We start from the raw sequence: 13191 nt of genomic DNA on the forward strand, positions 1-13191 counted from the left end.
GCACATTATTGTTAACCAGTAATGAACTACTAGACACTGTAGGTGAAACCGTGCTCCTTCCTAGCAGGTAGGTACAGGATGCATCACATGACAGAAATGATAAGAACGTTACCCAACATGCTAACCTGTTATTGAGGTATTTTATATGTATTATGGCTGCATGGGGTATACTGTTTATTTTTAGTTGTCTTAAAATGAAGCATCCAACATAAGTGCACACACTTAAATATCCAGTAATAGGTAGCTCTCTAGTAGTCGGTATATTCAAACGTTTAATGAATAACTCTATGAATGCATTCAACGCTGAGGTATATTATGCGGCATTGATAAATACACTCAAGGCTAATGTTGATGATCTTGTGGCTGTAGGCACATGCTGAAGTATACAGTGTACTATCTACAGACTTCATACCGAAGGTCATGGCACATATAGTGAATGTCATAGCTGAGGAGATAAACAGACTCATCTTCTCTATCACCAAATTTAACAAGAACGGGGCTTTGCAGGTAGTCAACCTTAAATAGCAGCACGCTTTACATGGAAGCACAGGCTATCCAACTACATGTGTCATTATATGAAAATACACAATAGCATAGGAGACTGCCATAGTATTAGATTATTCACTCTGATTATAGCCTTAGATCTATGTCAGCTGTAGTGGTTAAAGTTAAACGCTCTACACTATGACCCAGAAGGCTATTACACTCACGCTATTTGTGACATTGATTGTAGGCGAGGATCGACTTGCTTGCCTTCAGGCTCGCAGTCAAAAACTGTCTCACGAAAGCCTCAACAAAGTTCGTGGACGAGGCATTAGAGAGGCTGGTACGCCTCACCAAACCCAGCCAAGTAGATGAGGCTAAGATTGAGAGAATAATTTCTAAATTTCAGCATCAGTTCAAATTCCACTTATTAGCATTCAGACAGGTGGTCGTTCCTCCAAACGCCTAGCTTGATCAAATCAAAGCTATTACAGGGCTTTACTAAGAAGTTGTTTTCAAGTTATGGTTTTGTTAAACTCTTATCGAATATTGTATGTTATGTACCATAATAAGCTTCATTGTACTAATTTATATGATGTCCCGCTGCAGCAGTCTGGTATTAGCTCTTAAAAAGATGTCGAGGCTACAAAGTGCGATGCGTTATTCAGAGTAGTAGTTGTGTCCACTTGGCAAGCGATTTTCGCTCAGTTTTATATTGTTTCACTCAAGTCTTCCTTTCCAGCAGCTTGCCTTATCTTGTTGTTTTCAAGCTTTTCATTCCAAATGATGCTTAGATTTAGTTGGTCTGTCTGTCAGCATTGTTACCATTTTATAAAATCTGATCGCTTCACAACTTTAAATGTCATCCATGGCCTATTTATATATTAAAGATTGATAATTGAAGAAGACATCAATGTAATTGTTACTATCAGAGCTGTGTCTGTTCATTCAAAAACATCAATGTAATTGTTACTATTAGAGCTGTGTCTGTTCGTTCGAAGACATCAATGTAATTGTTACTATCAGAGCTGTGTCTGTTCATTCAAAGACATCAATGTAATTGTTACTATCAGAGCTGTGTCTGTTCATTCAAAGACATCAATGTAATTGTTACTATCAGAGCTGTGTCTGTTCATTCAAAAACATCAATGTAATTGTTACTATCAGAGCTGTGTCTGTTCATTCAAAGACATAATGTAATTGTTACTATCAGAGCTGTGTCTGTTCATTCAAAGACATCAATGTAATTGTTACTATCAGAGCTGTGTCTGTTCGTTCAAAGACATCAATGTAATTGTTACTATCAGAGCTGTGTCTGTTCGTTCGAAGACATCAATGTAATTGTTACTATCAGAGCTGTGTCTGTTCATTCAAAGACATCAATGTAATTGTTACTATCAGAGCTGTGTCTGTTCATTCAAAGACATCAATGTAATTGTTACTATCAGAGCTGTGTCTGTTCGTTCGAAGACATCAATGTAATTGTTACTATCAGAGCTGTGTCTGTTCATTCAAAGACATCAATGTAATTGTTACTATCAGAGCTGTGTCTGTTCATTCAAAGACATCAATGTAATTGTTACTATCAGAGGTTTGTCTGTTCATTCGAAGCCTCGCTAAGAGCCATGAGAAAATGATTCCACATGCAGGAATTGAACTCTAATATTCAGATTGGCAGCGAAGCGCTCTATCATCTGCACCTTTCAACCATCTTGTATCATAGAATAACTGTGCGCATACTTACTACACATGATGATCTTTCACAACGCAGCACTGTCAGAGTACTAGTTAGTAATAATATGCAAACTTTGGTTACCCTTTAATGGCCAAAATGGCCACCTTTCATCATTTGTAGTTGGAATGAAGTGCATGTACATTGCAGATTGTGGTTGCAGTTTTAGATTTTTATTTTGTGCTTTGAAGTCTAGAGTCTTCGAAGCATCTGTTGGTATTTCTTGAACTTTCCATAATGATGCTGGTTGTAACTAAACACATGTAACATCGTCATCTCTTGTAGCTTCAATGCATATATCTTTTGAAGTAATATCTAGTGATTATAGTTTAATATCACGGATGTTAAACATAAGCTCTGCTTGACAGTACTAGTCTTATGATTGATAGTGGGAATTTGTCACTAAGCTGGTGTTTAGATTCTGTGGCAGTTCAGTTTGCTCGCAGGACATCCCCAGCTCACTGGATTTCGGTTATTTTTAGGAAGGCGGTCTCCATTAGATTCGTATTATCGTCCATAACCGACAGTTGTTTTCTGTGCTGGCTAATCTCCACTCCAGCCGGTAGCTAACTTCATCAATCTTCATCAATAAGTAGTAACATGCAGATTCACGCTCATCCGGATGTTTCTCATGTTTCATGAATAGAATCCATAGAGCAAATCCTCCTGTTCTTCTCTGCCTCCTTATAGACATGCTACCCTGTGATGCCTTCACAAAATCTTGCCTTGTAACGTTTTTAAACAAGGATTTTCATCATGGCTTGCTTGCTTGAGGCGGTAGAGCTATATAGTGTTAGAGAGCATCTCTCAAAAGCTTTTTGAAAGTAACCATGGATTATCTGGTTGGAATTATCCATATTCTCTCTCAGATCATCGACCTTGTACAGAAACTTGACTCGCTTTTTATGCTGTGTATCTATGTGTAATGCTAGCGCAGTGGTGGCTAACCAATCAGACGCTAAGACTCACAGTTTTTCTGCGTTGCTACACAAGGTCACATCAAACACATGGGCACACATAAATCACCCCAGTCTTTTCCACTCACTATTATTTACAGAGATCTCTACTCTTTCAGATTTACTGTAATGTCACACATCGACTTGATAATGACAAAAACTGAATCCCATTGAAGTAAGACCATAGGTCAGTCATTTTTAACGATGAACACTCCGTGCACTGTTTCACAAACTGAACTGAGAGTCTAAGGTAAGTTCAGGTCTACAAAGCAGAAGGATTGGTAAAAAGACAAAACTTTGTCTCTTGCCGAAGCTTTAGAATAATTGTCCTTATCCGAGCAAATACTGCTATATTTGATGCTTGAACCCATAATATTCTGCATACTAGACTGAATGGTAAAGGTCTCGATCACTGGAATCGATCACTGGTATCACTCAATCACTGGTAAGGGTCTCGTTACACTGGGAAATGAATGTATGGTAAAGGTCTCGATCTAACAAGCTAAATGTTGTGAGTTCAAATCTCGTGTGATGCAATCTTTTTTCTCAACCTCCAACTTTGGCTTCAACCGGAAGGACCATTGGAAAGAGCTTTCATTATGGTAAAGATCTTCTACAGCACACCTGACAATCTCCCACTCATACTGGCTGAAAATCATTGCTGTAAAAAACACAAAAGTCAAAATGAATGTAAGAGCCGCATGAAAATGGGCAAAGAGTAAATAGATCATTCCCTATTCGGTCTCCATTGACATTTACTCCTTAATATTGCTAGCGTTTTAAATATGAGATAAACAACATAATGTCCTTTCTCTCACCGCTGATTGTCCTTTTAAGTCAAGATTATACTTGCACCATGTGTCACAGGAGTAAATTTATTTCAGCTTGACACAAATGAAGATGCCCGATTACATTAGCAAATCTAGACTTGTTTGAGTATCTGCTCAGTGCGGGTCTTTTATAGTTTTACACTGATGTTGTTTTATTTGTGTGTAACGACTAAATATTGAAAAACAATCATTACCAAGCCTATTCTGAAAGATTAGAGAGTTGTCTGCTCATAAGATAGTATGAATTTGCATTCGCTACCTACTAATATCATTCAAATATAGGCTCAATACTATTTACTTTTATATTCAACCATTAGTCTCTTTTGATAGTGAAATCTAGTCGTGCTTCTCCGAGTAGCTTTCCTATTTTTAATAATTTGAAATAATGATGTTGCCTGCCACAATTCCTCCCACACCCACTAGCACATCATTTCACATTGATGGATGAGCGATGGATGTCAGGCTCAGTATCGTCACCTTCTAAGCTATTATTTTGCAGTTTGGCAAGCATCCAGAGCTACTTGTGATAAGCACAAAATCAGCACACTTCCACAGCTCTTTCTTGTCTGGTACACTCGAGCTCCTCTGATTAGCATCCTTATCAAAATCTCATTCTTTATAGAGCATAGGGTGTCGCCTGCGTTCAGTGAGTGGGTTAGTGCACATATAGTACGTCACGTGGCATCTAGTGCGTGTTACGCAATACGCACCTCTCTGGTCTTACTGAGCCTTGACAGCATCCTCAGTTCCGTTGACATGCTTTTAGATATCTTATCGCTTTTTCAGAAACATGTTTGCTGCCAAAATGCTGTCAATAAAATGGCTAGGACAACAGGCTACACATGATTGGAAGCAGAAATATTAAATACATAGATAAATTACATAAACAACAAATTTTTACTATAATAAGGTCCGTATGTCCACAGCCACGCCAAAAGAATTAGGAAAAAGTTTTTAAAAAAACTTAACAAGTTTACTTACAACTTAACAACTTTAAAAGAAAAACTTAGATATTCAACTTCCTAGCCAAGCATGCTACCATCTGCTTTATTCGACCATATTGCCGCATTACGCAATAATTGGGCACTTACTGCCAATAAGGTGACCATGACATGAGGCTGCACATAAAAAGCAGCCAAAATATTCAACAAATAAATGTTCAATAATCTTAAATAAAATATCAATAAGTATTTTTAAGATAATTTTAAAAAATATTATTCAGTAATATTGGACGATTTACCTCGTTTATAACAATTTGCTAGAAAGTAAGAGCAATATATCAAATGCTTATTGCCATGGCAACATCACTGCTCCCGTTCGTGGGATAATCCGACGAATCATGCCGAAGCTCTTTTGTCATCTTTGGATTTTGAGCAATATTTAAAGAACGACTTTAGCAATCACTATCAGAAGAACTCTTGTGCTCTGAATAACGATTTATTAGTTATTCGAATTCTTCACACAAGCTACAGGTAAAAAGATTATATTTTAGTTTTAGGTTTGCGACAATGGCGCACAGCTACTCTACTGTTATAAAAGCCAATAAGTGCAAAAATTTACTGTGGTTAATCATGTGTTAGAATAAAACTACATAAGGGGGAGGAATATTCTGAAGAACATTGAGACACCTGTTGCTTGATTTCAATTTTGCTACAAGCACAACATTCCACATGTGTATGCAATCGAAGTAGCCATATAATGGATTTTTATTTCTTAGTCATTGGTTAAAATTTTTTATACTTTGCGCTGAAGTGTTCAGTTTATAGAAGTATTTACTAAAACATATATTACCGGTATAATATACCGCTATCCTAAAACAGCATCAATTTGTTTTGTGTTACAGAATGGGTGTGATCAACACCGCTGCCGTATTCCTATTCGTCATGTGCTTGTCTCTAGCCATGTGCAAGCCCCACGACAATAGCATGAGACACAAGATTCAAGAGGCGACTAGCAACTCCCATAATCCTGATGAGAATGTTCACGGATATCTCTCACACTTGGCTGATAACCTTGAGCAGGATCAGCAACGAGACATGCAGTCCTCAAACGATTACCATTCAAAAGATTCTGATTCAAAGTCAAAAACCTCACCAAAACCAACTACCACACCTGAACCAACAACACCAGAACCAACAACGCCAGAACCAACAACACCAGAACCAACAACAACCACGCCAGAGCAGACAACAACCCCGCCAGAACCATCAACCACAACTAAAAGGAGACAAGAAAATAAAAGTGAAGACAGAGGTGATAGATGTGGCAATGGTCGAGGCAATAATGGATCAAACAACGGTCGAGGCAACTCTGGAAACTGCAATGGCAATGGAAACATCGGAGATGGAAACGGTAAGAAAATGACCATAAAATGTGACTAATGTTTAGGACAGATGTATTATTCTTGTGCCACAGCAAGGCCTTTTTTGACATTTGGATAGGCTTTTGGTCATCAACATTATACTCACACAGGGTATGTATGAGCAAACAACTTTTGTTATAACTATTGAGAGTTGTCCCTACTATTTACCTCTTTACACCCACGGATTTGGAGTAATCCATCGCATTAAGTATATTTGTCTTTAGGTTTCATCCAGTTTACATATCTAAGCTGTCTGAACCATCTCAGTGTATTATGTCTCATACTAGAATGTAATGTCCAAAGAATTTTATAAAAATATGTTAAATTTATTAAAATTCGTTTGCAGACAAATGTATCATGCCATCAACTGTTTCTTTAGAACAAGGTCTCATCATTACATTATTATTGCTAGAAATCAGGTATAAATCGCTATAAATTATAAATTGCCATTAACTATGCTGTAGGAGTCAAGGTCACACATAATGGTCTCTATTTTCTGTTTTAGGCAACAATAATTCTGGAAGCGGTAATGGAAACTTTAATCGTGGAAATAACAACGGTAATAATAATTCTGGAGATGGAAATGGCAGCGGAAATGTTGGCTCAAACAGTGGGAACAGCAATGGTAATGATAATTTTAGTCAACCGCCTACACGTTCTCCTACCACCAGAAATATAAACACCCCAGCCGCTTCAACGGCTTCTGTGGCACCCACTAGCTCAATGAGGCCTGCTAGCTCTATGAGACCTGTCGGTTCAAATGTTGGTGAATCTAATGAAGAGGGGAAATCTGGAATGAACAATGGAAGAAATAATATTGGTGACCAGAATGGAATGAATAATGAAGGTGATGGAAACGGCAACAATAACATAGGCTCAAATAACGGTAATGGAAATGGTCGTGGCAACACAAATCCTCATGATTTGACATCCAACGATCAAAGTCATAATGATAACAATGATGATCCAACAGATAGTATTAACATGAATTCTGTTGACTTTAATGGCCATGATGACTCAACTGATGCTCCAACTGATGCTCAAACTGATGCTCGAACTGATGCTCCAACTGATGCTCCAACTGATGCTCCAACCGAGGCCCAAACCCCAGAGCACACCACAGCTACGACGGTTGAACAAACCACATCTAGAAACAACAATGGTAACGGACAAGGAAACGTGGGAGTCGGGAATGGCCGAGGAAACTTTGGACAAGGCAATGGCAACAACAATGGCGGTTCGTTTAATGGAAACAATAACAGGGGAAATAACAACGGCAATATGAATGGGCGTGATAACTTTTCTCAGCCAATGATTGTACCTCATCAAAACCCGACCACAACATCTGCTCCCCCACAGCTTGTTTCTTGTTCTCCTAACCACAGTAAGTTCAAGGCTTTTACAGCGCAGACTTCATAGAAAATATAATAATGTTCAGCGGTAGAAAATAACTTTTTTAATATATTTTTCAATATGGTTGGTACAATCCACACCAACATTGAATGATTTCGGTTACACTCTAGAAAGTTCTGAGGAGTTCACATCTCTTGGGCAACCAGCATATGTGACTTCGACATTTTCTTTACACCAAAACCACAAATTAATTGATATAAACTATTGACATTTAATATATTAGGGTAGAGCTTGTTGCACCCATCAGTCATTTTGTAAAAGCAGAATGATACCTTGAATGTTATGTGAACCATATTTTGCATGGTATTCTAGGAGCAGACGGACATAAGGTTTACACGCTCATACCTGAGCAGGGCTGTCAGTTTGACGTGAGGACCGATGGAAGAGTACCTGCATACGATGAGCTCGTATTTCAAGACTGCCCAGATGGCTACAAATTTGATATCACCTTCTGTCGATGTCGCTACGAGCGCCATGTCAAGTTTCCAGAGATGTGCAGAAGCAAGCTCTAAGACTCGCATCACCTATCTACATGTTTTGGTTGGAATGATGCTATGAAATTGAAAACGGACAAACTACATCTGAGATAGATTTGCACAGCAAATGTTTCTTTGAACTACAAAAATTGATGTTGATGATTGTTATTGTTGTTGTTGAGTTTAGATTCTATTGTTTGGCATCCTTGGGTGTAATTTGGGTAAACAGATAATTATTTATTCATGTTGCTGTTATGAAAGGCAACAGACAAGAATTCCCTAGGTGCCAATATAGCTGTAGATATTCATTCTTACTTTGTATACTGGGTCATACCTTTTTATGGTGGTCAATAAACAGTAATCGTTGTAAAATTATTTTCTCTTCGGCGCTGTGTCGTGAGAAACATTGTTCAGTTATCTTGTACAAAGAGTTTGGCTACAAAATTGCGTTAGAACTATGATAAAGCAGTGCCAAATGTTTGCACTCGATCATGTTGGCCAGGTTACTTTAACTGTCAAAAGAAAGAACCTTCCTGTACCAGTCGTCAATAGAATTATGCAATCATAATTGCCCGACAAGATGAAGCGGGATGCTGATTGGTCACTTTATTTCGTTGTTCCGTAAGATTTAAGCAGTCATAGTAAGATCATCTTCCAACGCAGAGGATGTCTCGCTCGTTATTATGTCATTTCTCAACGGATTGCCAGTAGTGAATCTACAGATTTTGGCTGGCAATGGGAATACAATGACAGGTATTGCTCAGGGCACGCTTCTGTTGCCGTGAAAATTGTCATTGGATAAAGCTTATTTGCCGATTAGCTGGTGTTAAGCAAGGTTATTACTTGACTTTATGACAGGATGGCACGATTGAATACCCACTAGAGCAAGCTTACACGCAAGGTTGTCATAACAATACCACTGTGTGTACTTTATCATTTTTTACTACTTATTTCTTTTTATTTTGCGCATTTCCGTATCACCTTTAGAACACACGAGCCCATCTTCTCAGCACATAACTTAAAACATAAAAAACTGAACGATTCCCTGACAGACTTCAGATCAATTAGGTGGTTCTCGTTGCTGCACATTAACAAAAAACGGCTTTTATCAACGGGTGAGTACAAAAGGGAACTTGCTTGCTTTTCATGTAAGATCTGATCTTAATATAACCTAGAAAACAAGGTTTTGTGAAATGCCTTTTGCTTTAAATGTTCCTTTTAGTGTGAATTTGGTTAAGTTACACACGCACTAGTACACTAGCAGCCCCATGCGCAGTGAAAGTTCATCATGTGTTCATCATTCGCACAATTGTTCCGTGATGTGGCAATGTGGTTAGTGGTGCAGAGGTTAGTGTGTTGGTCTGCCTAGCTGAACATTTGAGTTCATTTCCATGCGTTGTTTCTTTTATGCTATAAGAGAGGATTCGGGCAAACAGACAGATGAACATGGCTCTTATTATAGTAAATATTGAAACATGCTGCTTCAACTTAAGCTGTAATGCTTTCATTCATGCTAGAACACTTAGAAGGCTGTCTATTATACATCCTATAAAGTTTATTCTAAAATGTTTCCTTCCTTAACACCTTTAGTACTCGTAACATACATACAATCATATGATTGTTTAACTTTGAGAATTCTCAAAGATTTTGTCGAATAAAGTGTGGCTTGACGACAATTTTGCAAACTTTAAACAGCTGGATATTTAAAGTTTGCTCTTAGAAACCTGACAGCAATAGATAGAACATACTTTCCGTGTATATATATATATATATATATATATATATATATATATGAAGTTTATGAAAAACTACAGGTTAAAATCATTACTACTATTAGTTTCATGCAATCGTGTTGCAATCTTCAGGTAGAATGACTATTGTGTAATTTTCCACCAGAACACAAATTACACAAAATCTTCAACAAAAACTCCGTAAAACTAAGTTATAGCTGTACTTCAAACATCAACCACATAATTAGCGGGCACAATAAACAAGCACTATCGCAACCAACCAACATCGACAGAAAGTGCAACTGCAAAAATCGGGAAAATTGCCCTCTACATGGAGAATGCCTTTCAAACTGCATAGTATATCAGGCAACCGTAGAGTCTGAAGAACGCGATGAGCAAGAGACACAAACGTATGTAGGCCTCACCGAAACAACTTTTAAAACAAGACTAGCCAACCACAAAACATCCTTTAAATATCCTACTAAAAAGCTACAAACAGAATTGAGTAAATACATATGGGACTTAAAAGACAAGAACATTCGCTATAATATAACCTGGAAGATCATCAAAAGAGCGCGGTCTTACAACACATCAACAAAATCTCGCCAGTTATGTCTATGGGAAAAGTACTTCATCATATTCGAACCGAAGTTAGCCAGCCTTAACACTAAAAGTGAGCTGATATCCACATGCCGGCATGCCAAAAAACACCTAATTAGCTCAATAACATAATTTGACTACATAATTTGCTGTATACTATAATATATATATATATATATATATATATATATATATATCACACAATAGTATTAAGCCCTCAGCTTTATTAAGTAATTTTATAGCTTGTACATTATCCATTTTAGTCATTCTACCTGAAGATTGCAACACGATTGCATGAAACTAATAGTAGTAATGATTTTAACCTGTAGTTTTTAATAAACTTCATATACACAGCTCTAATTGACTCGATTTTTGAGCACTTTACTTTGCAGTGTAAACCACATATACTATATATAAATATATATATCTATACATATAATCTATATAGATATATAGATATATAGATTATATATATCTATATATATAATCTATATAGATATATAAATCTAATGTTAGAGTAGCTTTTTGGCTGATCTAAGAAGCAGTTACATTCTATACTGGCAGTAAATTGTAGACTCAATGAACCTTGGTCATAGTTTGACTTGTGTCTTGATCAATAATAGGTTTGTCTCCTCTTGCTGTGAAAATGAGGAGGTTTATGCATCTTTATTGCTGGCTATACAATACTTCATATAAGTATAAATAGCATAAGAATAAAATTAAAAATTCTTCACATCTTTATTGTAGCTCATACTAGGGCATCTTAGACTTGCTTCTCAACAAGTTTAATAGACACAAAACAGATATTCAAATAATGTGAAACTTTGATGACTTTTGAGTTCTTTTATTAGGGATTGCTCGTGTAAGTCGACAGCAAGGTGTTATAGACCTGGCAAATCTCTTAGCTTTCCCTATGCAACGACTTAGCTACACTCAACACTCATCATTATATCGATAGTATGAGTTGTTTTTATGACAATTAGTAGACTATCTTATACACAGTTCTACAAAGGTCTTGAGTGAGAGAAAGTCATGCAGCAATAATGCTCCAACCTTTCAGTTTTTAGCTTGTATAACTATAACAATAAGTCAAGTTTGTTCCTGGCTTGGTTCTAACCATTATTAAAATATAGTTGTATATCTTCTTTCTGTTATGAGAATTACAGACTTCCCTTTAATAGTGTGAAGCATAACTGTCAGAAAACCTACACGCTTTCAATATATGCTTGTGATATGATCATCTGCATATGAAATATATTTTAATTTTTAACTAAATGTATCAAATTTGGGTTATAACCTAAAACTAAAAGTGTTCCAATTAAAAGTGTATAATTTCAATTATCTGTCAGCTATTTATAAGACTCCAAACAGCCAGGTAAGAACAGCATGAAGATAGCGACGAATGAATCAAAACATTCTTTTAACTTTTTATACTAGTTCAGTTTCGGATGTTACAAGCTGCTTGGTAGGAATTATTTAAAAGGTTTTGCATATTGACACTACCCTGCATTTACACACCACTTTTAATGATATAAAATACAGGATCAGGTTTTTGAAGCACCAGGCTGTATTTTCTCCATCGCATATACAAGTATACAATCTATATATAGTTCTCAAAGTTGGTCATAAGTATGTCGTTGCAGCTATATTTATTAAAATCTTAAAATATCAAGTAAAGTAGATCCATAAAGTAGTAGATTATAAAGCATAAATATAAAGTAAAGAATCCATAAAGTATCAGATTTGATCTCAGTACCTCCATTAACTAGTCAGACACCTTACTAACTAAACCATGCGAGCTTGATAGATTTATTAAGCAATATATGTCGCTACATTGGCGCAAATAGGCTACTGCTTTTGGTCACAACGCAAAGCGATGGCTTAACGTCATAAGGGTAACTCTTATTAGTAAGCTTACCTATTATCCATTGGCAATATGCCAGACTAATAGCAAGTGGCAGGCAATTATCATTACCTCTCATTGTTTATAAGCTGATTTTTAACACCCGGGCAATGCCAGGTAGCACAGCTAGTTGTTACATAAAGTTTATAATGAACTTCTAGTGAACTGCAACCTTCTTTTTCATCAGTATATATATATACATACATATATATATATATATATATATATATATATATATATATATATATATATATATATATATATATATATATATATATATATATATATATATATACATGTATATATATAAATTGTTTCCTCACCCCGGTTAACTCGTATGGGTGGTAATTTCTGCTCTAACTCGGGTCTCCTACCAGAGACCTGGGAGTTTGAGCATTCGCCTCAAGATCTTAGCTGTTCCCAATAGCGCACTTTTCTGCAACACACCTGAGTTGATTGTTGTCGGTATTTGGGCAAGCCACATTTTATGCGCCGGTGTTATTGCGCCCAGAATATATATATATTCTATATATATATTCTGTATGTATATATGTATATATATATATACATATATATATAAATTTGGTAAGAAATTTATTAAAATTTGACTAAGCAAAAAATTACTAAAAGTTTCGTATTACACAAAAGGTGTGTAACACTCATCAGATAAAATGCTTAGTGAGGACTATACACAAGATTCTGCATT

At 36.4% G+C, this 13191-nt stretch overlaps 2 protein-coding genes across 3 annotated transcripts in view; both read left to right on the forward strand.

Annotated features, from left to right (window-relative positions):
- LOC137403558 (exocyst complex component 2-like) overlaps positions 1-1391 on the forward strand; it is a 43444-nt gene extending 42053 nt beyond the window's left edge. For both annotated transcript variants that reach the window (XM_068089513.1, XM_068089512.1), the window contains exons 19-20: positions 370-507; positions 734-1391. In XM_068089513.1, the coding sequence (XP_067945614.1) occupies positions 370-507; positions 734-952 (357 nt within the window). In that variant the 3' untranslated portion in view covers positions 953-1391. The remainder of the gene's footprint in view (positions 1-369; positions 508-733) is intronic.
- Positions 1392-5845: 4454 nt separating this feature from the next.
- LOC137405305 (probable WRKY transcription factor protein 1) lies at positions 5846-8288 on the forward strand. Its single transcript, XM_068091532.1, has 3 exons — positions 5846-6353; positions 6869-7747; positions 8089-8288. The coding sequence occupies exons 1-3, from the start codon at positions 5846-5848 to the stop codon at positions 8286-8288; spliced, it is 1587 nt and encodes a 528-aa protein (XP_067947633.1).
- The last annotated feature ends 4903 nt before the right edge of the window (positions 8289-13191 follow it).

This window comes from Watersipora subatra, chromosome 9 (assembly GCF_963576615.1).
Source record: "Watersipora subatra chromosome 9, tzWatSuba1.1, whole genome shotgun sequence".
Classification (NCBI taxonomy): domain Eukaryota; kingdom Metazoa; phylum Bryozoa; class Gymnolaemata; order Cheilostomatida; family Watersiporidae; genus Watersipora; species Watersipora subatra.